Source organism: Penicillium bovifimosum, assembly GCF_028826915.1.
Source record: "Penicillium bovifimosum strain IBT 22155 chromosome Unknown utg000001l_segment0_segment0, whole genome shotgun sequence".
In the NCBI taxonomy this organism is placed as follows: domain Eukaryota; kingdom Fungi; phylum Ascomycota; class Eurotiomycetes; order Eurotiales; family Aspergillaceae; genus Penicillium; species Penicillium bovifimosum.
In genome coordinates, this window is record NW_026622710.1 from 1,205,665 (window position 1) to 1,229,271 (window position 23,607).

The 23,607-nt window shown below is 47.9% G+C and overlaps 9 protein-coding genes across 9 annotated transcripts; 2 read left to right on the plus strand and 7 right to left on the minus strand.

Annotated features, from left to right (window-relative positions):
* Positions 1 to 309: 309 nt before the first annotated feature.
* N7515_000458 (cupin domain-containing protein) lies at positions 310 to 797 on the minus strand (the record flags this gene model as incomplete). Its single annotated transcript, XM_056661202.1, has 2 exons — positions 310 to 703; positions 772 to 797. 2 exons carry the CDS (start codon positions 795 to 797, stop codon positions 310 to 312), a joined length of 420 nt encoding a protein of 139 aa, XP_056526368.1.
* A 978-nt stretch (positions 798 to 1,775) lies between these two features.
* Positions 1,776 to 2,729, plus strand: N7515_000459 (NADP-dependent oxidoreductase; the record flags this gene model as incomplete). Its single annotated transcript, XM_056661203.1, has 1 exon — positions 1,776 to 2,729. The coding sequence occupies one exon, from the start codon at positions 1,776 to 1,778 to the stop codon at positions 2,727 to 2,729; it is 954 nt and encodes a 317-aa protein (XP_056526369.1).
* Positions 2,730 to 3,343: 614 nt separating this feature from the next.
* Positions 3,344 to 4,886, minus strand: N7515_000460 (tellurite-resistance/dicarboxylate transporter family protein; the record flags this gene model as incomplete). The annotated part of the gene is made up of 4 exons (XM_056661204.1): positions 3,344 to 3,695; positions 3,747 to 4,157; positions 4,217 to 4,532; positions 4,607 to 4,886. Coding segments are annotated over 4 exons (1,359 nt in total), but the record flags the coding sequence as incomplete, so codon positions are not given.
* A 695-nt stretch (positions 4,887 to 5,581) lies between these two features.
* On the minus strand, positions 5,582 to 7,198 carry N7515_000461 (Glutathione reductase; the record flags this gene model as incomplete). Its single annotated transcript, XM_056661205.1, has 3 exons — positions 5,582 to 6,018; positions 6,071 to 6,903; positions 6,963 to 7,198. 3 exons carry the CDS (start codon positions 7,196 to 7,198, stop codon positions 5,582 to 5,584), a joined length of 1,506 nt encoding a protein of 501 aa, XP_056526371.1.
* Positions 7,199 to 10,096: 2,898 nt separating this feature from the next.
* Positions 10,097 to 11,360, minus strand: N7515_000462 (fungal specific transcription factor domain-containing protein; the record flags this gene model as incomplete). Its single annotated transcript, XM_056661206.1, has 5 exons — positions 10,097 to 10,146; positions 10,200 to 10,507; positions 10,561 to 10,820; positions 10,875 to 10,971; positions 11,035 to 11,360. 5 exons carry the CDS (start codon positions 11,358 to 11,360, stop codon positions 10,097 to 10,099), a joined length of 1,041 nt encoding a protein of 346 aa, XP_056526372.1.
* A 1,449-nt stretch (positions 11,361 to 12,809) lies between these two features.
* On the minus strand, positions 12,810 to 13,504 carry N7515_000463 (regulator of G-protein signaling domain-containing protein; the record flags this gene model as incomplete). Its single annotated transcript, XM_056661207.1, has 2 exons — positions 12,810 to 12,882; positions 12,936 to 13,504. The coding sequence occupies 2 exons, from the start codon at positions 13,502 to 13,504 to the stop codon at positions 12,810 to 12,812; spliced, it is 642 nt and encodes a 213-aa protein (XP_056526373.1).
* A 2,755-nt stretch (positions 13,505 to 16,259) lies between these two features.
* N7515_000464 (aminoglycoside phosphotransferase family protein) lies at positions 16,260 to 17,241 on the plus strand (the record flags this gene model as incomplete). The annotated part of the gene is made up of 3 exons (XM_056661208.1): positions 16,260 to 16,472; positions 16,548 to 16,723; positions 16,809 to 17,241. 3 exons carry the CDS (start codon positions 16,260 to 16,262, stop codon positions 17,239 to 17,241), a joined length of 822 nt encoding a protein of 273 aa, XP_056526374.1.
* A 2,744-nt stretch (positions 17,242 to 19,985) lies between these two features.
* Positions 19,986 to 20,821, minus strand: N7515_000465 (glutathione S-transferase family protein; the record flags this gene model as incomplete). The annotated part of the gene is made up of 3 exons (XM_056661209.1): positions 19,986 to 20,359; positions 20,438 to 20,643; positions 20,694 to 20,821. 3 exons carry the CDS (start codon positions 20,819 to 20,821, stop codon positions 19,986 to 19,988), a joined length of 708 nt encoding a protein of 235 aa, XP_056526375.1.
* Positions 20,822 to 21,388: 567 nt separating this feature from the next.
* Positions 21,389 to 22,368, minus strand: N7515_000466 (glutathione S-transferase family protein; the record flags this gene model as incomplete). The annotated part of the gene is made up of 3 exons (XM_056661210.1): positions 21,389 to 22,125; positions 22,185 to 22,293; positions 22,345 to 22,368. 3 exons carry the CDS (start codon positions 22,366 to 22,368, stop codon positions 21,389 to 21,391), a joined length of 870 nt encoding a protein of 289 aa, XP_056526376.1.
* Positions 22,369 to 23,607: the final 1,239 nt, after the last annotated feature.

Consider the following 23,607-nt stretch of genomic DNA (forward strand, 5'->3'; position numbering starts at 1 on the left):
AGGATCACAGGACGATGGGAGGGCTGCAGAGCAGGAGACAGTAGCAGGGGACGTCCTGACACCTATTGTCAGGCTACTGGGAAGTCACAAGAATCATAATGGAAACCCGTTTATAAGACAAGAGTCAAGAGACATGTGTTCTGTGTGTGTTCTTGAGCCGTCGACGTAACCTAGAAGATTCAATACAGGAAAGAACGTCTGCGGTCCCTGTTGGATGGGGCTGAAGACCAAGTACAAAGAGAAACTAAAGTAGGAATGCCTTAGCAGGGCTGGACTACCAACAAGTTTCCTGACACCACCACCTCGCGACTATGCCTGCATTTTTTGTGCGACAATATCAACATACTCAGCATCGATTTGCACAAGTACCGACGGGCCTTCTCGCTCTAAAGTCTCCGAGTCGATCACAAAAGTTACGAAGAACGTCGCCGGTTCCGTCGGGCTCGCATTAGCGCTAATCCGGTGGTGACAGCCTGGTGCCTCGTACCACGAGCCGCCCTGCTCGATGATCCTCATTGGATCATCATTCATCTTGACCAGAACAGAGCCACTGATTACGTAGGCGGAAACAGAAGCGCCCCCATGACGGTGAGGGGGTGTCGCGGCGTTCGGGGGATATTCGACGAGCATTCCAACAATAGTCTTTCCGGGGCAGTTTACCAGCTTATACTGGTAGGCGACGGTGGTCGTACCAAAAGGGCAACTAGAAATATTAGGTTAGGAGCTTCATCCAGGCTTGAGAGGGCTTTGGCCACTGAAGTAGGTACGTACTCTGGGTTGTAGACTGGTTCTTGCATGATGACTGGAAAGGATGTTGTGCGGGTGGATGACAGTGTTTACTTAGACAGGAGATGCGGATCTCTGAAGTATTGGAGGTATAGGTCGACAGCTGTGATCATAGGTTGTTTATATAGTTTTGGATAGCTGAATTGCTTAGAAATTTGCACGGGATCATTTTCGTACCATGTTCATTGCAGATAACCGGGCTGAATTACCCCAAAACTGTGATCCATCCCCATGCGTTAGTGGCAGTACACGCAAAACCTTAATGGAATCCCATGGAGCTCCGTTCGTAAATGAGCCAAACATTAGATGAGTTCCCGAATTCCCGATGTGATGCCATTGAATGAATACCCGTCCCGTCCACGGGTACACGGGTACGGCGATCATGACGTTTGGACTGGCTCGGCAAGTTTACAATTGCATTACCTCATGCAAACACGAGCTTCGAGATGTGGGAATACGCTAGGCCGATTTTAATACTATTTGCCTTATCTGGAAGGTTTAAGCATAATTCCAATGTAGTTAGTACCCATCCACGCTATAGTTAACCTGCAGGGTTCACGTAATATTGAATCGGTGATGAAGAATCATCGATTTGATATGATGTTTCGAATTATGGCTAAGTGTGAAGCCGCCACTGCCGTTGAGTATGTCCATCGAATACAAGTCATTAATCTCTGATTCATGACTCTATATCGACTCTCATTCGCCTGAGGAGATAGAGCCCGCGGAGATGTATATTCCAGCTTCTTTGGTATTCCAAGGTTGCGTCTGCTTTGTAAGGTGATTTTGTGTACCCGGTGTTTCCGTGACTCACTCCCGCATAGGCTACTCAATGAGATGTCTCAGGCCCTCAGAAAGCATAAAAGGTGGAAAGTGAACCCGAGTGGGAGACAATCTTTGCAAACACAATCTGGATACATCAGGAGAACAATCCAGCAGACTCAGAATTCCAAACTCCTAAATTGAGATCCCACAACATTCTTTGCACCATGCAAGCTGTGCGCCATCACCCTCCCGGAGGCACTGAGAAGCTCAGGATCGCTTGGGAGGACATACCAGAGATCGACGACGATGAAGTACTAGTCAAAGTTCACGCTGCCAGCGTCATCTGGATGGAGCTCTATTGGGACATCTATCGGAAGGAGGACGGCACATACAAAACCCCTATCCTTGGAGAAGACTACTCTGGCGTTATCGCCAAGGTGGGGTCGAAGGTGCCCAACGACAGCGGTCTCCAAGTTGGCACCGAAGTCATGGCATTCATGAGCAAGGCATTCCCCACCAAGCGAAGCATTGACGGCGGCATGGCCGGCTATGCGAAGGCTCAATTCTCCCATATGGTTCCAAAACCCCGGAGTCTTAGCCTTATCGATTCTGCGTCGGTGCCCCTTTCCGCTCTCACCGCGTGGCAGGGCCTTTTTGACCATTGGAACCTATCAGCTGGACAGACCCTCCTTGTTACCGGAGCGGCTGGTCCGACTTCGATCTGGGCCGTCCAACTTGGCAAGATGGTTGGGGCTCGCGTCATCGGTACGGCGTCATCTGAAGAAAGCTTCAAGCTCCTCAAATCGTTCGGAGTGGACGAGGTCCTGAACTACAAGGAGGTCAAGCTAGACTCAGTTCTGGAAAACGTCGATGTCGTCTTTGATACCGTGGGCGGCGATACGTCGAGACAGGCGCTCAAGACTCTCAGCAAAGACGGCAAGCTTATTTACCTTGTTGGTCAACCGCCCGATGACATCGCTAAGGACCCTAGGGTGGACTTCTTCATTGTCGATATGAATGCGGAGCAGCTAGCCAAGATTGCGGACTCGATCGATGAGGGTAAGCTCAAACCGGTCATCGACTCGGTCTTTGACTTCAATGATGTAGTAAAGGCTTTCGAAAAAGGGGAAACAGGGCACTCTCATGGAAAGATTTTGCTCAAGGCGCCCAATGTGTAAGGCGGTTTCGCCAGGTCTAATGCTCGCAATCCAGCAAAGCCACTCGTTGACGAACCACGGTGTATGTAGGTATTAAATCAATTTGTCGCTGTCTTTATCAAGCCAAAGCCTATACCAAGGGTTAGCCACAAGAGTCACCCACGCTCTAGAAGTCTCTGCCTATCGTGCACAGGCACGTCAGAGTAAGGCTACGGGTGCCCAGTTGTCTCAAAAATGGCAGGTAAAAACTTTGCAACTTGCTTAAAGCTGTCCTTATGTCGTAATACGTATAAGTTGGAACGTTCATCAAGCCGCACGACTGGCCCGGAGACCTTCCTGAACAGCTCATTCCATCGGAAGGGTGAGCAGTTGTAAAGATCGAGAAGCGTGATATCTTAATCAATTCCACGGTACTATGGTATCACCGTCACCGATACTTGAAGACTGCTCTTCAATTAGCTTCAAGTTGATTCCTGCACAGGGTACATCTTGACTAAGTGGTATTCGGTCTCATTGATGCAACAGAGCATTCTTGACTCATCCGAGTAAGTAAAACGGCATAGCAATAGAATTGCCGGGCAACGTGAAATTCTCTGTCAATTAAATGAGGGACTCAGTACGTCCACATGGCCAGCTTAAGCACATTGGTGTCCCACAGGACTGTCCCCTGGTCGGCCATCACAAGTTGAAAAGCCTTCCTCATCTTTATCTTCACCCTTTTGTGGCCACAGTATATGTTTTAGAACTACAGCACGGATCATCATGATGCAAACGAAGAAATACATGAAAATCAGCGGAAACACCATCACACAACCAATAACGTTAATGGCTCCAGACGAGAAAGCTTTTCCAACGGCAAATGTTGCAGTGATCAAAGCAGTGTTCGGAAAGATGAAAGAGAACCAATTCATTGAGAATGGCAATCGTCCTCGGCTAACGACAGTCCAGTGAGACAAGATTGCCGTAAGGAAGAAGAAGATCGCTAGCCTAACAAAGTCTCAGCTTTCGGTTCTGCTATTAGATGGGTCCGTGTCATACCCCCAGAGCCACAACGCAGCGAAGTCGACTGTGACTTTGAATATGCTCGCGGCCAGTCGTCCATTGCCCAAAAAATGTATTGGAAAACCCCTCTTGGCCCCATTGGCCATGTTCATAATACCAGCGACCGTGAATGCACTGGGCCCCACGGAAACGAACATTCCGGGTCGAGCCCTTTCTTTGGGGAGCTTTTGCGACATCAATCGGTATATGAAGGCCGAATACACCGTCAATGACACTAGAAAGCCAACTCCTTGAATGGCAAAGCCAACTAATATTGTTGGCAGTGACCGCGATGGCCCTAATTTACCACAGAGGGCACCAGCTAGCGGGCCAATAACTAGCATGGGGTAAGCGGGGAAAATCCATATAGGTGTCATTTCGGCTATTGTGAATGTCTGTGTCGACCAACTAGAAGATGTCAATATACCAAAGGTTCACAGGTGATAGATCAAGATATCAAATCTCACAGTATAAGGTAGATACCCGCGGAAAACATCACAGCCACGGCCGCCATAAACCAAAATAGGATACTGATAGTATCGGTTAGCCAGGGTCCGGTATGATCCAAGCCGTACTGAGCTATGTTAATCATTATTGTTTCCGCTGAGACAACTGAAGCTGGAACGAATAATGATTCTGTCGGATGTAAGAATGAGGCTTTGAAGGTGTAAGGGTAAGTATAGAAACGGATTATCAATAAAGCCCATATGGCCAAGTAAAGAACTAAATCAAGCAAGAAAACTATCACACCAATGGTCTCTAGTCCGTTGAATCGATACGGTACTAATATGATAAGTTAGAATGCAATGTATTTCTGGATAGAGGAGTTCAACCTGTATAGAGAACACTGGCCATACCACCGGTAGCCATCGTCAATGTAAAGTAAGCCCAGGTAATATGACGTATTCTTTGTTTCCAGCTCAACCTTTGTGTCCCTGCATCGAAGTCCGGCCGAGGACTACGACTTTCCTCGGCTGTGTCTCTCTGTTGCAATCGGAGTTGAGGCAGGACATGCTCAGTTATATTCTCGGGGTGAAATGACGGTCCTCTGTTTTCAATGTATTCGCTAAAATCTTTCTTTAGCCTCTTTTCGCGTCCTTTCTTTCCATTCTGATCCTTTGAGAACACACCCAATGTCACTTTCAGTTGTCAGATGTGGTAAGTCCATCCTTTTCATGAGAAGAATGTTGGCTTTTCCTGCGACAGGGATAGGCTTTAGGGGTGTGGTCGAATACAAAATCCCGGAGGAATGGACAGATTCAATGAGAAATAGACTTATCCGGTTGCCGCCCAGCACTTATAGATTGCGCTAGTTGAAAACTTCCGGTTCTAAGGCTAAAAGAATATAGCTCGTATCAAGGAATTTCGGAAGGCCCATGACTTGACTATTCCAGTCATGATCTGACTAATTGAACCGAAAATCGGTAGGATGATTCTAGACTCTAGAGTGTATTGCACTTCTCTGGTGTCCTCTCGTCAACTTCAGCCATGCTAGTTTAGACTTCAAGCTCCCCAGACCATGGGAAGCAGCAAAGCCAAAATGCTTGACAAGAATGCCTTTCCCCGAAGAAATTTCTCGTCAGGATGCTTAAACATGACCAACAAGTTGATTTCAGCAGCTTAAATGAGCTGGATCTGCATAGTACCGAAGCGCCAAAGATTTGGCTTTGGTCATGCATCCAGAGAGCTAAATTATAATTCCTGTGAACTGTGACGGAACTGAGACATGACCCCAAGCAGCATCCAGTTTAAGCAGATGACCTTAAAGGTACCTAGAAACATAAGTAATGACCAATATAGACTTTTATTTCTCTACCACGGAAAGAATACCTTTACTGCATGGTAACGAGCTCCTCAGCGGAAGTAGGGTGAATAGCAATACAACGACCAAAGTCCTCCTTGGTGGCACCCATCTTGACAGCAACGCCGAACCCCTGCAGCATCTCGCTAACGCCAATACCAAGGATATGTAAGCCCACGACCTTCTCTTCATGACCGGCACAGATGAGCTTCATCTCAGTCGGGTACTTAGCCTTTCCCTCGGGAGGCAGGCCGACATCGTAGTACAATGCCGTGAACTTCGTGTGGTACACCTTGATCTCGTCATTACCATATTTCTGGCGCGCTTCGGGCTCGGTGAGGCCAATTGTGCCGACCTCGGGGTGTGAGAAAACGACTGTCGGGATATTCTCGTATGAGACCTTAGAGGACTTGTGCTCAGAAGGGCCAAAGATTCGGTCGCTGAGAGTGCGGCCGGCCCTAATAGCGACTATAAAGTTGATTAGTTATTTACTGGACTTAGTGGACCTAGTTTAACGTACCGGGGGTAAGATCAGCCTGGCCGGTCACATCCCCAAGAGCATAGATGCCCTCAGCGGAAGTATTCTGATACTCGTCAACGACAACGTGGCCACTGGTGTTAACCTTCACGCCAGGGATATGAAGGCATAAATCCTCGAGCTCTGGAGTGCGTCCAACAGCCCACAGAAGCTCGTTGACCTCGTACTCAACGCCATCATGACCGACAAGCTTGATCAAACGATCCTTCCCTTTTCCATCGCGAACAAGCTGAATCTCCTTGAAACCAGTGTGGTTACGGTGTATATGAACACCAGCAGCCTCATACCGATCAGTCATGGTATTCTGGATCATGGGGTCGAATTTACGCAGGAATTTGTCTCCCCGAATAAATAAATGGGTTTCGACATTGACGGCGTTCAGCACACCAACCAACTCGACGGCAATGTAGCCAGCACCAACAACGGCAATTTTGGGTGGGAAGTCCTCCAGCTCGAAGAAGCCGTCGCTTGTGATACCATTCTCGGCACCAGGGATGTTAGGGATGTTAGGATGCCCACCGGTAGCGATAAGAATGTGAGGAGAGGTGTAGCGGGCGACGGTGCCATCTTGCTGCTGAACCTCAATCACTTTAGGCTCAATGAAGCGGGCGCGGCCCCGGACAAAGTCAATGCCTTCACCGGCCCAGTTGCGCTCGTAGGTACCATTTAGGCGTTTGATCACGGCGTCGCGGGTGTTCTTGAATTTGTTGTAGTCGGCCTTGACGCCTCCGGGAAGTTCGTATCCGTAGTACTGGAAAATGTCTATCATCTCTTGCATATTGGCGTAGTTCCAAGTCATCTTCTTTGGAATACAGCTTGAAGCCCGGTTAATGTCGACCATGACCATTGTCTTTTGAAGGTGTTGATCACTTACCCAACATTAACACAGGTTCCCCCAGCCCTGCCACTTTCCACAATCAGGGACTTTGCGCCGTAGCGGCCAGCTGCACGACGAGCTCCCCCACTACCTCCGCTACCACCGCCAAGGACAATATAGTCATATTGCTGAATGTCTACAGGGGCCATTGTGTATGAGCTCCGGTTTCCTGAATCAGGCGGGGAGGATAGAAAGAGTTGCAGAATTGACGACAGTCGAGAGTGACTATTCATAAAATTCACCAGGTCTTAGTTCGACGTCAGTCAACCAGGTAAAGTAAGTTACACGATGCGAGTTGTACAATGAGTTATTTAATAGTACAGAAGAAAAGAGCAGGGCAGTTCTAACGTAATACTCGAGACTTTTATTTGTGTATCCAATGATTAGCTTTGGCCGGCTAGATCTGTGATGATGAAGGTTTGTTTTCTCGTCACAAGATCTGTTTGACTCTCCATCTCCTAGGGTGTGGTAGCTTGAGTTTCACATGACGCTACGTAGATGATCAGTACGAGTAAACCCTTTGGTTTATTGTTTGGGACGTTGTCAGTTGTTCGGTGCACTTAAGGTTTAACTTATCTCATGCGGCTCTTCCTCATCCACTTGGTTCCATTATTACTTGCAGTACCGTACTTGGCCTTCTAGGCTAGATTAAGAGTCTTTTCAACCCTAACTCTATTCAAGCCAAGCAATTGGTAACGACTATTCGAGAACCGAAGATAGTTTGGTTCAAGGACTTACTAACTCATGATGTAATCAACCGTTTCAGCATTGCATCGGCTTTTGTTAGACAATACGTTGCCGAGCTCGTAAGTGCCCAAATAACCCGTGGACGCGGTCTCGTATTCGGACGTGAGTTACTGCATTTCATTCACTACCAGTGGGAAGCCTGCGGAATCGGACAGAGCAGTGGGGATTTGAGTCGCTGGATCAGAATCCCACGTCAATACGAACCCATATCCGCATTTTCTGGGGTTTCATGGTCCTCAACATGTATTGAGTATTTAGCATCCCAGAGCGAGCCGCCATCGGCGCAAACCTAATGGATGACGATCGTCGCGTTCGAACAGCCTGTTGTCCAGATCCGCCATTTCAACGGCGTTCTCTTACGCCTTTTCATCCGCACGAGTATTCATTGGATTTCATGTGCGATTGACGCACGTCCTCGGGAGATAGGTTGCAACATTGCCGGTAGAAACGTAATTTGTTATGTTAACAGCGACGACGTTAACCATTATCAAAGAAAGCCTACAAGCTATTTTGTCCATCCAATTCTGGTCAATGTTTTCATCTCTACTACCTGACTATACGCCCGATCTAAATTCTTCGACGTGTTTTGGGTTGATGCGCAGCTCACTAGGTTGCGAATTTCGTTAACTAGAGAGGCCTGAAAGTGGTCTGAATCCAGGTTAGATTTAACCCGAAACTGGCGACTCAGGTATCGTTGTTCCTTGGGTGCTATGTTTCCCAATCTCCCGCTTTTTGTTAAATTCACATTTCCTTCGTCCCTTCAAATCTTCGGGTGAGATATCCGCTAGCGTCCGCTAGTGTCTGCGTGTGCGGGCCCGCCACGGTCAACGCTAGCGGGGCCGCTAGCTCGGTCCGCCCCGCGATCTACGACCAATCGCGAAGGTCCGAAGTTGATGAAGCTCGCCACGAACACCTCGCTTCAGTACTACACAATCTGGAGTGAAGGCCATCAATATGCGGTCCTGAGAACATCTCCGATATAAGTAAAGCAGAAGGTCAGTCGTCTCCATTAGAAACAACCCACATTGGAAAATTCAGAACCTCCCAAGAATCCGAAACGTGATGTTTAACCACCAAAGTGTTTCATTTGTAGAAGAGAGGCCTGGGGATAAAGCACACAAAGGTAATGCCTATCACTTCGTTGAATCTTTCTGCCGATTCTTACATACAAAAGATGAATATCTCTTCGTTCATTCAGCCGGCATCGAAAATGGACAGAGCACTTTCTGCAGTGAAAGGCGCGCTCACGTACAGCGAAACCGGTCGTGCAGGAATGGACATCCTCTTCCATCCGAATCTATGACCTCTCAGTTATGCACTCAAGATCTCGCAGTCTCAAGCGAGGATCAATGCAAGAATCCAACCGTATTTGAAATACTTGCATCGATGTGCAGAGAAAAACACACAACGTACTTTTTAGAAGACCGTGGCAAGATCACGAATCTTTTAAAAGCTTGTGAGATTCCCACTACTGGATTTAAAAGCAGATATTGACTAGACTCAGTTTTTGAGGTGGATCTACATCCAATCAAGATCCCACAACAATTTTGTGAAGCTTACGTTGACTGGTTAAAGTCCGATATTATCGACGATGAGAGCGCAGTGATGGCGTTGGTAAGCTATTGCGGACAGCTCCTTCAAAAGCATCGTATAGTGCACAACTATGCAGTTTGCCAAGCTACGTTACAGTCGTCTGGAGCTTACGATAACGTCTCCGGCAAATTGTCTGATCACGAAATGTGTTCTGCTGAAGAAAAGTGGATAGTTCATAAAATTGGGGCGATGAAAGCATTGCGATCTAAGATTGGGAAGGGCCCTGACACTTCACCCTCGACAATTTTCACAGTCATATGTTTAGCTGCGAATGAGGTATGTCTATACATCCGCATTTGAATAGCCAAGCACCAATTACGAGAAGAGAACTCCTGTCTGTCCAGCTCAATGCTGACATCACTGTTGCTTCAGCTTCTAGAATCAAATATCTATGCATTCAATGCCCATTCCAAGGCATTGCAGTTGCTCGGTACGGTAAGAGGTGGCTTTCATGATCTGCCACTATTCATTAGAGAGATTGTGCACCGGTAAAGATTTAGACTGAAGGTCCATGCACATATTCACTACTAATAGATTGTCCTATCTAGGTTTTGCTGTCACCAGCATTCTCCAAATATGTGTCAGAATACAACAATCTCCTCATAACTTTTTTCAACCCATGTCCATAGGTTTGACATGAGCCAACGGTTGAATTCAGGCTGTTTGTCACCTCCCACTCAGGAAACACCCCCTACATCCGTATATTTTGACCAAGAGGAAGCCGCAGAGGAAGTTTGAACTTTGCTGGATTCTGTCCCTGTCTCTCCATCAAGGTTGTTCAGTATCACATTTCATGACTTCTCGTTGGTATTTGTGCTAGCCAGCTTTTCTAAATGATAATCTTCCTCGGGATTTAGTACGCGTTGCCAATTTGATTTTTATTAGCCCACTTACCGGCGATTTTCCATCGCTGACTAAAGACGCACAGCATTTCTTTCAATTCTTTTAGAGAATGTTGTTTATCCTCTTCGAGGTTCCATTCATCTGATATGGCCAGTGCAGAACCAGCCTGATAGATGGAGAATGGAAGCAACGGATTAAGAGCATTTGCGTCAAAGATCGTTGCTATTGAGTTGAATCTCTTTGCCATATGGATGACAGTTGAGCACGACTCGGCAATCGTTCCGAAATAATGATTACATGATTCGTAATGGCGATTCCTTTCGTCGATTTGGTGATAATGGTGGAGTAGTATGCGTGCACTGGAGTCGATTAGATCAACGTAGCTTCAAGGCAAATATACTACCCAACATACCTGTTACACATGCTGATTGCACCGCAGAAGTTCATACAATAAAGGTCTGTTGCCTGCTGAGTTATCAAATCGGAAAGACAAGTCATAACGCCGTAGATCTGGGCTGCTTCGTTCACATTAAAGATTTCGTTTCCAGTACTCCGACGTACGTGTACGGTTGTTCTTCGAAGCAAATGCGCAGCCTGTACTGTTCTTGCTAGCGGACCAACGCGAACATTTGCTGGTGTCATGAGCGGCAAAGGCTCAGGCACGGGAAACGCCTAAAAAGAGTCATCATAATCCTCTTGCGTGGTCGAAGAAAACTCGCTACTCACATCAGTGACCCATAGGTTGTCTTCGATTGGCAAACAGTCGTCCAAGGCGGGATCGTCTGTGACGAAGTTGCAGAACCCGGTAAGTATTGGCACATAGCTATAACAGACCAAGATTAGAGGGAGTATCTCGAATTATCCCGATAAGGCAAGTAGTTTTCACCTGTCCAGTATATAGATAGTCCACCATACCCGTTTCTCCTCCTCTCGAGAAACCCAATCTTTGGTGGGACTTTCTGTGGATTTTACGCTTCGGTTGCAGCCAACAGCTATTGCACAGCGCGCGACAGTACTGATGGACAAAAAGAGTGATGGCTGAATCATGTGCCCGATTTCGTAAAGGCAGATGAGCAGGCGTGCTTGGATATTCTGCAAGGTGATCGGGTTTCGCAACTCCATAGCCGGTATGATGGCTTTTATGAAGACATATAGCGGGACTTTATCGGGATAACCTCCAGTATTGGAAGGTTCGGTGATGAGAAGTTGCATGCACAGAAGCAGGAATGAAAAGTCCACATCCTGGCGTACTGGGCTGTCGCAAAACCGTTCCAAAATGGACTCTTTGTGAATGAATTGAATCCAAGAATGGATTGTTTGAAAATACCGCCGAGCGGTACCTAGCTGTGACTCAGGATTTCCTATGAAGTGATTGACTTGGACTGATAAGACATATTCCAAAGAGTCACTGTTCGTGAAACAGTCATTGAAGATGGGGAAAGGCGAGAAAGAGACTGGATTCAATGCCTCAAAAGCGGTCGTCGCCGAAGTTGTCGCAAGCGACAGTGTACTTCTCTCCGGCGAGAAGTGAGGTTGAGTGTGTTTTATTTGGGCCTCGTAAAAACAGACCCGATCGACCCTGTTCTCAATATTCGTATCAGCTCTAGTGAAACAACCTGGATTGCTGTTTCGGATATTAATTACCTGGAGCAGTTAGAGCATCTGGGCATTTGCTTATCACATTTTCTCTTGCGTTCCCGGCAGGGCATACAAGACATGACCCGGGACATTGTGACCTAGTCGGTACGCAGTCAGCTGGAGGCAGGTTAGGGTGAGATGTAGAACATCAACAGACAACCCCGCTTTTGGGCGGTCAGAAGAGGGTTTAGTTCATGTGTTCGGCTCTCACGTTGCCAGTACGAAGATAGTTTCGGGAAGCAACCAAGTACCAATAAATTAGACGGTATTCGTTGGAAACCTTCATCCCTCAGCCAAGAGCATGAATTCTGGTTGGGCAGATTTTGAAGGCTTGAGGAATCAATTGTAGCCATGGCAACTGATCTTGGCAATTAGGACTCTTCGTGTTTAGATCTGAGGCTCTGTTCCAACGTACCCTTGGAAATGGCTAAATCTTCTTAGGGCCAACACGAGCGCGTTTGGGGAAATTACGTCACTGCATCCCCTTTCTCAAGACGAATGATGCAAGCTATCCCGGATACCTCAGACACTTCATATTCCGAAGGAACTGTTGGTCTGTTCCAATGTAACTAGATGTTGGTCAAAATAAGCATAAAATTGGGCAATGTCAAAGACAGCCATTTTACTTACCTCAACATGCTCAGACCAAGCATGATTGGCTGGGTAATGCTCATATGACCTATCTAACCAAAAGAAGTTAGGGTCAGCTCAAATGTTTGTGACCCTAGGCCTAACTTGGTTATGAAGTAGGTCATATGAGCATGACCCAGCCAATCATGCTTGGTCTAGGCATGCGTACTGTCCTGACGGCGGATTTACTATTCTTCCGATAAGAACCAACTGGCCAAATTCAGGCAGGGGGGAAAAGTATATCAATAGTTTCAATACCCTAAAAATACTTGAAGCCATCAAAACTCATACGATGGTAATTGACAAAGTTCAATCATCCTTTCTTATCCGGGCCCCGGCTATGTCCTCCTCTTTTAACTGACGGTACCCGAGTTTGGAGATCTTATCAGATTGTCACTTGTCTGGATCCCGATCAGCTGCGCGCTTCCAGAATTGACTAAGCGTGTGGCCGATTTCCTTTAGTATGCTATGAAATGATTCAGTTGCTTGGATCTCCTCAATACGTGGGATATGATTTACCTTGGAGTACGCTTGATAGGCGGTCGTTTGGCAGAGAATCTGTCACTCAAAGCAGCCCATTGGTTGCTTGGAGTTGGAGGAGTCAACGATGCGCTTGAGTCAAGTACAGGCGAGCTTTTCAAAAATGGTATCAAAACATTATCTATCAATGTCTCGGAAGTGTGCTGGACAGCAGGCTCTAAATCAACCGGCGGTGGTGGAATCAGCATTGGGTCGTGACTGAGCAATTCATTGCGTATGCTCGAAGGCAGGTTCAATTCACAGGGGGAACCAGGGGAGATGAATGTTCTCATCAAGTATCCCCACTCTTCCCCCACGGATGCAGCTTCTTGTGTCACCTTTTCGTGCATGAAGGACTGCAGACTGGGATATAGATCATGGTAATTCTGAGCCTTCACAATGAAGTCTATTGACTCAGTGCAGTGCTTGGCAGCTGCAAAATCGAAGAAGGCACCGGCGGTATATGGTTTTGGGGCTTTATCAGACAATATATCTTTCAGTATTGTTGGCAAAGAAATAGGCTTTTGTTCCGCTTGGAGTGCTGCCGATGAGTCCTGATTCAGTGACATGCTTGAACTGTCGATCCGACAATGTATTAATCAACTAATGATGAGAAACAATGGCCCTCTTTGCAAACAAAGAGTCGGCCACCATGTATTTGAATGAATGATGGAATGGGACTTCCAGGTGAGATTGGCCTATGCATTTGTAATTTCGACATTCTGGCCATCCAGTTCTGTTGCCGCTGCCGTTCTTCGTAATGTATTATGCTATCATAGTATTCGGCCCCAGGGGACCCCTCAGCCACCAGAAACTCGATCCTATCAAGAGCCTCTGCAATCTTGGATGTGGCTGCGCGGCATCAAGAAGTCAGCTGTGAAGGACCAATGGTCCCTGACTCCCTGAACGTAGTGGCCGGGGGGTAATCGCGTGGGTCCTCGGGGTGGCGGAGTTTGGTTCTCTAGATAAGCAATCCCCGAGTACCCCACTCCCCGAGAATAGCCTAATGACAAACGACCCATCGACGACTCGACGCGTCTGACCAGAAACCGGAAAGATTGATACAGCCGCTGCAGAAAGCAATCCCCCTACATTGAAAGGGGAGTGATGCTCCTATTCTATTCTTCAAGATACATGCTACTATCGGCGCCTGATACTCAACCCATCATTCATTGTGACGAAGGAGTGTTTGGATTTTTGTTTGGAGAAGGGTTGATGTTGGGGTAGGCGGCGGGTAACCGTGTTATTCCAAACCCCGATTGACAGACGCTTCAGGGAACCCTCACTGCCAAACCCCGAAGTGTTGGCTGGACCGACCTTATCGACCACTTCTAGATTTTCTTCTTGCCGTTCGGACTCCAAGGATGGGGCCAATGGACTTTTTACTTGCTCATGTATATGTTCCACAGAATGGATGTGTCGTTGATTCGGTAAAACGTCTCTCGCACCTACCTACTACTAGTATCATAATATTCTCGGATTTAGCTTTTTGCTAGACGCTCTTTTGTGTCACATGCTCGATGATCGCTATTCAATGTGAATCACGTAGTTGATAGGTTGTCCGCGGATATGCTCAGGAATTCTGCCTTGCTGCATTCAGCACCATTGACCATATTGGGTTAAGTAGGATCTAATCAACCACAGTTCTTACTCCCGCTGCATCATGCCTCGGTCGTGGTCCGGTACTGGTATGAGCCGTAATAACCCCAAATGGCTTACTTCGAAGTGGTTAGAGTGATAATTCTACCATTCAGGATACCACTTTCCCGTAAACGAGGCTAAGACCCCGATCGGTAATTCGGGATTCGGGAGGCAAGTTCTAATGTCAGAATGTAATGACTTCAAGACTGGTCGGCCACCAAAGGTCAAGCGAAGCTCGAGATATGATTCGAGATATTTATAGGCATGTTGTGCTCCGTATGCGCTGTGTTTGTATCTGTCGTGAACACGTTAAATTAGTATCATTCATCAACCATCATGGAAATCGGTCAAATGAACGAATCGCTTTGCTATCTCTCACCGCCGCAATCCGTCAACTCCTGGCTACCTGGATATAGCCTTAATGTAAGGTGGACTGGTCCCCAAATAACTAGAATACGGTACTGAACGATTCTGAGGGCTGTGACGATTGTGCCGAACACCTGACAGACCAGCCTTTCTTGACTGCGATATCCAACACAGGCCCAAAGTCGGAGGCAACACGATCACTCATAACCCCAGACCTCAACACCGATGAACAGTGGGTTATTTCATATGCATACCCGTAACCCGAGAGATTTTACTAACCGGCTATTCTATACAGGAATGCTACTAGCAATGTCCCTCCGACGTCACACAGGCCTCACTGCAACGCTAATGGCAGGTGTGCCACATCGTCAGTCCCAATGAAGGCTGCTACCTCACCGATTGTCAAGTCGGGTACAAAGCTGGAGAGGAAGAGGACCCAAAACAGAATTGCGTAAGCGTCGAATTCCCCACCGAAGTCAAGAGATATGGAGAGGACGTGGCTGATGATACATCCAGTCAAAAGACGTTTCGCCAGCGAAAGCAACAGGAAACTGAAAAGCTGCAAATCCGAAACAAGGAGCTAGAGGATGCACTAGAAAGCCTACGGCAGGAAAATCGTCAGCTTCAGTCGTTATTGTCACCCTTCAATGAGAGTCAGGAGTTGAATGTGGAGTCTACCAAGTCGTGCTTCATATGCCGTCATGTTTTGCAACTATGGCGAAATGGAATGATATGTCCAGAGTCAGTTGCCTCATGATCTTGCGATGGTTGAATTTGAAAATGAAGAAATGAAAAGCTCTACAAACTACAATTCATGTCAAATGCCTAAGCCGCTAGGCTGCTACTGCGGAATTGCCAATAAACCACACCGCTTATTGTCTTCTAGCCTGCCTTTCTCATCTCCTCTTCGTCCTCCTGTGAAAGCCTATGAGCAAAATTATATCCCACACTTGCTCCCCTCGAATCCTAGAAATCTCAGCCTACGTCTCGGTCTGCTCCGATAACGGTTCTCACTCCTAAGTTGTTATGTCTACCGACTCAACCTCCTGTAATACCGTCCAGGATTTCCTACAAAACTGCAATGACCAAACAGCCAATTGCTTCCGTCAAACCCAATGGGAAGAGCTATGTCGAATTGCTTCAGATCATTATGACAATCTAACCTGTGTGGCCCTAGACCAGGACGCAAGTGGACTCAGAAATATTGTCCGTATACTAGAATTCTCCAACAAAACCCGCTGGGTGGCCCGGGTTCATATAAGAAGAAACGTTGCCTCCCCTGTCAGCAGCACCAAGCTTCGAAATGAAGTTGCAACAATGCAATTCATCAAGGAGAACTGCAGCTTACCAGTGCCTCAAGTCTTTGCGTATGAATCTGACGAGGACAATCCGGTGAAGATCGCTTATATCCTGATGGAGTTGCTCCCCGGCAGCGTTGCCCTGGACGCCCTAGGTGGCTACGAGGTCCATGGTGGTGAGATACCTAAACGGCACCGACCAAACTTCTACCGTCTTGTCGCAAAGTGTCATGTTCGTCACCCGCCCTAGCCCCGGCGGCCGGCCAATCAGCCGGCACAGCTACTTGGTGCTAAATTTGCACCATAGGTCCAGTTCACTTCGTTGCGACTGCCAAAGATCGGATTGATGACCCGGAACAGCGAGGGTGGATTCGAATGTGGTCCTTTGCCAGGAATCGGCGGTCCGTTCGACACAGCAACCGCATTTTTTGAGGCATGGGCCGACAGCGCCAAATTTAAATGGGACAAAGAGAGTGTCACACGGTGCATGCAAAGAGGTCCAATCTCCGCGGAACAGATGCTCGCCATCGCATAATTTCCCATCACAGATCAAACCGTTAGCTAGCAGGCTGTCCTTATGTGACGGAGGGCCTTTCCCTCTGGATCATGATGACTTTCACCATTGTAACATCATGGTGGGTGAGAATACTTTCGATGTCACGGGAATCATTGATTGGGATGGTGCTTGTACGGTTCCCTGGGAGCTCATCGCATTCCCTGACTTCCTTACGGCCCAGCCGGTTTCCTTTGACCTGCCCCAAAAGTATGACCGGGATGGGCAGCCGTTTGATGAGGAACTCCGGGAAACGTGGCGCGAGCGTGGGGAGTATATTGAGATGGTCAAATTGGCCGAGTCTGAAGAGTCTCAGGATAGCCTGCTCTCGTCTTGCCTGAGTAGCAAGAGGAGCCAAGCTATAGCGTATTGTTATGGGGCGTATAGTTGTGTTGGAAAGCTGGGTTTTTATGACCGAGTTATCAAGGAGTTAGAGAGTGAGCGATGAAACTTCGGTTGCGAATTGAGCCAATCAATCAATCAATCAATCAAAGTTCTATTTGTTGTGTTGGAGGCTACGGCAGGCACGGAGGAATCTTTCTTCCGTGCACGAGCCGAAACACCCTCTTCAGCCTGACTGCTCCGAGTTCTTCATCCATCGAATACACGAGATACACACCAAGATTCCTCCACTAGTAGCATCCACAGGTTATGAGCCCGGATGGGGAATAAACATACCTGGATGGTTGGCCTGCCGCAGGATTAACACCAGCGCCAGGCGGAGCAGTGGCAGGTGCTGAACTCCCCCCGGGATGGCGCTGGGCTCAAGTGCCTGGCATCTTGGAATAGGTGGCCCATGGCTCCAATCTTCCTCGATATAAACGTCTGGAGATATATCGGGCGTCAATTGTGCCTTCCTGAACCTTGTCGCGAATAAAGAACCAACGGATGTCAATATGCTTAGTCCGTTCATGGAACTTCGGGTTTCTGGTCAGCTGCAGTGCACCCCAGTTATCACCTGTGAGGCCGAACCGATGGCGATGACTCAAGCCGCCAAGGAGGCCATCTGGCTTCGACGTCTCCTTTCTGAGATAATTGGAGATCAATCAGGCCCGACGGTCCTGCACGGTGATTACTGGGGTGCACTGCAGCTGACCAGAAACCCGAAGTTCCATGAACGGACTAAGCATGTTGACATCCGTTGGTTCTTTATTCGCGACAAGGTTCAGGAAGGCACAATTGACGCCCGATATATCTCCACGACTGATCAGCTGGCCGATCTGCTCACGAAGCCTCTGCCCCGGCCTGCCTTCACCCGCCTACGCGACCTTGGGGGGCTGCGACTTCATGCCCCAGCCTCTAACTGAAGTCCTAACTGAAGCCTACTCGGTTACCCCAACTGTGGAAATAGGGCATGACATGTTTGCGCCGTTTGTGCTCTCAAGCCCAGACGGGGGAAAAGTTATATCTTTCTCTGGGTTTGCGATCCAAATGAACCAAACAACCGGCGTCTGCATCAACTGCCTGATCCAGTCTTCCCTCCTTTTTTCTGTTGCATCAGCATGTCGGCACTCTTTCTGTTATTTTTCCCACGAGGTTTTTTGCAGTTTTGATGAGACCGGCTGGTACCTGCTGTTTTCAGGCATTTTCCTTCTCCTTTTTCTCCTGTACATAGCCGTAGCATGGGGGAGCTTTCGATCGCGGGGGAACACCTCCCCCACGATCGAGGGGGAGTGTTGTGTTGCCAATCAGGAAGGGAAGGAGCAGGGATCGCGGGGAAGAGTGTATTTATTGTTTACCTCCTGTTCTTCTTCTTCTTCTTCTTTCTTTCTCTCAGACTTGTTACTTTGTGTGCAGTACAGCATCGGACCGATCTCCTTCTTGTTTTCTTTTCCCTTTTTCTGCTTTTGACAGTAACAGAGGGCAAGAAAAGACCAGCCCTTGAGGAGGCCGGCGGGATTCAGAAAAAGCCTATGACTAATCCGAACCCCAATCCACAAGGAATGGTAGAGTCCATTTCGCATCTCCCTTCGCATGAAAGCTTCAACTAATTCGCTTATACTATAGAGCCACCCCCAGATCGCCTACCATAGTTCAGTTGATGATAAGGAAGAGTGTGCGAGGGGGACATCTTTCTGCCACGTTCTTGGATTTTTTCTACCCGCCCCTTCGGTCAAGGCAGCTCGTCTGGTGCCCAAATCCTTGAGCCACGCAGAAGTGGCTCATATTTTCGGAGTTGAGGATGGTGTGCTCTCAGATCCTCGCAGTGGTAAAGATAAGAAACGCGAGGATCCTGTCGCCCTACTACTAGAGGAGAGATATGAAGAGGCTGAGAATATGAGCAGCACTTTTCTTTGTGGAAACAAGTCGTCTGTGGCTGAAGAGTAGTCCTAGTCTTGCCAAAAAGCTAGATATTGCTATCCAATAAATCGCTTTCTAAGAAACGACTATCTTATAATCACTTATAGTCTTTCCTTCTTCTATTACTAGGTTAAGGGGGCGATCTCGGTCGACTCTATTCACCTCCCCTCTAATATGTAAGCAGCGCCAGCCTCTATCGCTTATCCTTTCTCTCTAATGCTTCGCTTTTTTCCTTAACCTAATCGTCTATAAGCCATACCGCGCTATTTCTTGAAGCGTTGCGTGATCTCGATCGATATAGTGCGTGCGGATATCAGAAGTATTGCCCTGGCATAATTTCTCCTCGAAGAACTTGGAAAAGTAGGATGGAGCTGAGTAGTAGACTAAATCAGAAAGCTATCGGTCGGGAAAAGGGGGTAGAGGTGCGGATCGTTAGAAGCGATCAAGGCGCAGAAAAAGGCAAAAAGGGTCGAAGCCACCAGCCGATCGTTTAACGGTCTCGCTCGTAGTAAAGCCAATATGATACGCTTCACAATACCAGGCCGAGAAAGATGCTGCTCGACCTCTCCAAGCTCATTACGAAACCTGTGATGCTTAAGAGCACGAGCCCGGGTAGGTCAAAGTGGCGTCCACTTCTAATCGGGCTGGTACAACGCAACATGCGCTAAGGCATATCTAGACTAGCGCATGCACATGACTATGACACACTATTCTCGACACATACTGTTCAGTGTTTCCATGTACCTAGGTTACGTTGACCCGAGTATCATCCTGAAGACCTTTGTACTAAGGAAGATAATACCATGTAATGAATTCTACGCAAGTAATCTTCACTGTAAAACAGCCAGAGAACACAATACATCAGTCAAGGTAGACACTCTTTATGTTCAACTAATGCGCATCTGTGTTGACCATAGCATCAATCCTAGCGCGAGAAGCCTTAAACCGCTCAGCCATCTGCTCAGGGCTCGTACCAGTCTTCGGTATAAACATGCCCCTCTTTATCGCCTCGCGCTCCTTAATCTTTTCCACCCACTTCTCCAAAGCTGGCCACTCGGATAGGTCAATCTCTAGGGCAGCTGGCCCGATCTGTACCCACGAAAAGTTTGCAATGTCGGCAATGGTATACTTTGATCCGGCCAGGTAAGGGCTTTCTTTGAGCCGGGAGTCGAGGACTGAGTATAAGCGCTTAGTCTCGTCGATATACCGCTTAATGCCGTAGTCGGAGCGTTTGCTGGCAAAGAGCCTGAAGTGCTCGGCCTGACCTGTATCAGGATAACTACCGTTAGCAGCGGAGTAGACCAAAGGTGCGGGTTACATGAAGGACTAGGTGTTGGACATACCCATCATCGGCCCGACACCTCCCATCTGGAACATCAGCCAGGATAGCTCCTCCACATACTCCGGGGACCCCGGTGCATAGCTAAGTTTCCTTTCCGGGTCATACTTGTCAGTTAGGTAGAGCATGATAGCTCCGCTTTCGAAGACGCGTTGGTCTCCGTCGAGGATGGCGGGAATGCGACCATTGGGGTTGATTTTCAAGAACCAGCTATTTGAAGAGTCAGTGTTGTCCTCCGTTATGTGACGTAAAGTGCATACTCTTCTTTCTGCACATTGGTGGAGATGTCGACGGCGTGTGTTTTATAATGGAGGCCTAGCTCTTCAAGGGTAATGGATGCCTTGATACCGTTAGGTGTGGGCCAGCTGTAGAGGGTGATCTGGGACATGGTAGAGTAGCGTATGCTGGAGGATAGTCTGCCTAGTCTAGATGTTGCTCGAGAAGTGGAAGTGTATGCGCGGGAAAGCATTAGAGTATCAGACAAGAAAAGACGTGGTAAGAAGCGAAAGACGGAGGCATTTACAGAATACAGTCGGAGCACTGGCCATTTTGCCAGCGTCAAGCTGATGTCGTATCAATGGCGAAATCCCTTTGGTGTCGGGCTTACATCTGCGGAGTCAGATTTTACTAATGCGGGATTTGGAGTCGTTAACCAAATCTGGAAGACCAACCGTATTTAACGTTCGTGCACAGATCAAGCCTCCCGAGTTGAGAAAGGGAAATCCATGGATCATAAGATGGAACCAGATCAGGCCGCCGATCAGCACATCCCGCGGAGATGCGTCGCAAAGACTCGCCACAATTTCCAAACAGACCGCCATTAGCCCCTACGGCCCTTGAATGATGAATAATAAGATCAATTTAGCTTTTTTTCATACACAAATCACTCCACAATTTGATTGCGAGACAACGTTGCACTGGCACCTAAATACATGACTTGACATACATGACAGTTTCAGTGTAGGTTGGGGTAGTTCTTTTTGAAACTCTCCGTTGCCGAAATGTTCTTCCACCACGCTTTAATCCTCTCGCCGATCTTGAAGTCGGGGACAGACTTTTTGATGAGGTCTTCCAGAGGATGGAGATCTTGGATCTTTTCCCCACCGGCACCCCAAAGCGCATGAGCAAACCATGGTACAATGTGCATATCTGCCGCCGTCACCTTCTCGCCAACGGCATACGGCAGTACGAGCATTGAATCGAGCTTGTTGAGTCCGGCTGCGAAATCTTTGTAACCTTGGTGCGAATCGTCAAAGAACTGCTGATGTTCAGGCCCAATCTCAGTGTTGTAGAGACGGTATAGTTGTCCGTTTTCCGGAGTACGGGAAGCGTATAACGGAATCTCTGGGTGTGCGGCACCGTACTTAGTGAGCTTTTCTTGTCGGTTTCCAACGAAGACTTTCCAAATGCCGGCTTTCTTCGCATTCATTTCCTGCACATCGCGCGCCTGTAGTAGGATGAGATTTGTTGAAAGTTGCGGTTGATGGACATGCGCAATCAGCTCCTCCACCTTGGAGCGCTGCTTAGGGTCACCGGGAAACAAAGAAGAACCCTTCGACCGGTTAGAGTCCAAATATTTCAGAATGTCCGCGCTATCGACCAGAGGCTCAGGAAGAGAGGCCGATGTCATAGACGGAATAGTGCCATTTGGGTTAATCTTAACGTATTCGGGTGCGAAGTTTTCTCCCTCGACTAGGAGCCTCTCCTTAGTTACATGGCCAAGGGTCAATCAACACTGTGAATTCACTTACCGAGACCAATCTGCTTTACAGAGTACTCGCTTGGGTCATATCCCTTTTCATCAAGAGTAAGATGCGCGACATAAGCCCACTGGGAAGCAGTGGAGGTGAAGAGGGTGATCTGCATATGTTAGATAATGCCATAGGAGGGTTTCAGATTTGTCTAACCTACCTGAGGGGAGGCGGTGTCATTCATTATGCAAAACGTGGGTTCAAAGGTTAAGAAGTAGCGATTCAGTAGAAATTGTTGACTGAAGTAGGTTGACCAGGTTGGTACAGGGCGTGACCAGTTTAAGTATCTGTCTTCCAACAACCGGACGAAGATTCTGATGACGGCTTGAAATCTAGACCACCCTATTAGGAATTGACTCAAGCCCTGTGACAGCACTATATCAGGTAAGGTACCGATGCGTCCGGAGATGAGCGCCACGCGGAGTCCGGTGGAACCCTCGACTGTACGTAAGGTGTATAGTTGCTCCACAGGTCACCATGTCACCAGGTGGTGGAATCCGCTTTACTACCAGATATTACAAAGAATGGTTAACGAGTGGATGTTTAGTAGTTATTACTAAAATATTACTACTAGATTTTTACCTGTAATTACCACCGTCTGGTGATCTGGTTCTGGAGCCTCCTAATCGATATGAACCATGACCAAAATGAGAAAATCCCTAGAGCAACACTTGATAGAAATGGAGCACGAAGAAAAAGAGAGAATGATGAAGGATGAAAGTGTGCCAATGACTCAGGGAGGGCACATAACTTCAATACATACCTACGGGTGTACGCAAAGGCCGCCGTAGATAGAATCTGCAGAGGGATATTCCTTTGCGTCACGTAAACACAGGTTAAACCCGCGCCTTTAATTCCGGTGTCATCGCCGCTGCATAGCCTTTTTCGGCGGGTCAGAGTGGTGCCAAGTCCCAGCCGCGTGTTTAGCAAGCCTCTAGCCAACTAGCGAGCCTGCAGCCAACTGGCGAGCATGCAGCGAACTGGCGAACCTTGAGCCAACTGGCGAGCCCCCAGCGAATTGGCAGGGCTATTCTTTCGAATTGCGCCAATAGCCTCACAGCGACAGCATGTCTGTACAGCGACTCTGCGAGTTAAATCGAGTTAATGAGAATATCATCATCATCCCACAGCGACACGTACCGCGTCATATTTGGTGTGTAATTATGATGATAAACATGCGCGCTTGCTGGGAATTGACAGTGAACCAATTCCGTATCATCCGGGGTGGTTCTGGCGAATGTATACTACCATGCTTGCAGCATAACCCAGAAGGAGCCTCATCGGTGATGATAGAGTAGAAGTCAACCCCAACCTGCCAGCTCAAAGGACCGCAGTGAGGACAGTTGTATGCAGTCGATATTCATACGACCAAGTGGAGGTGAGGAGCCGCCTTCATTCAGCAGCGGATGTCCTCCACACGAAA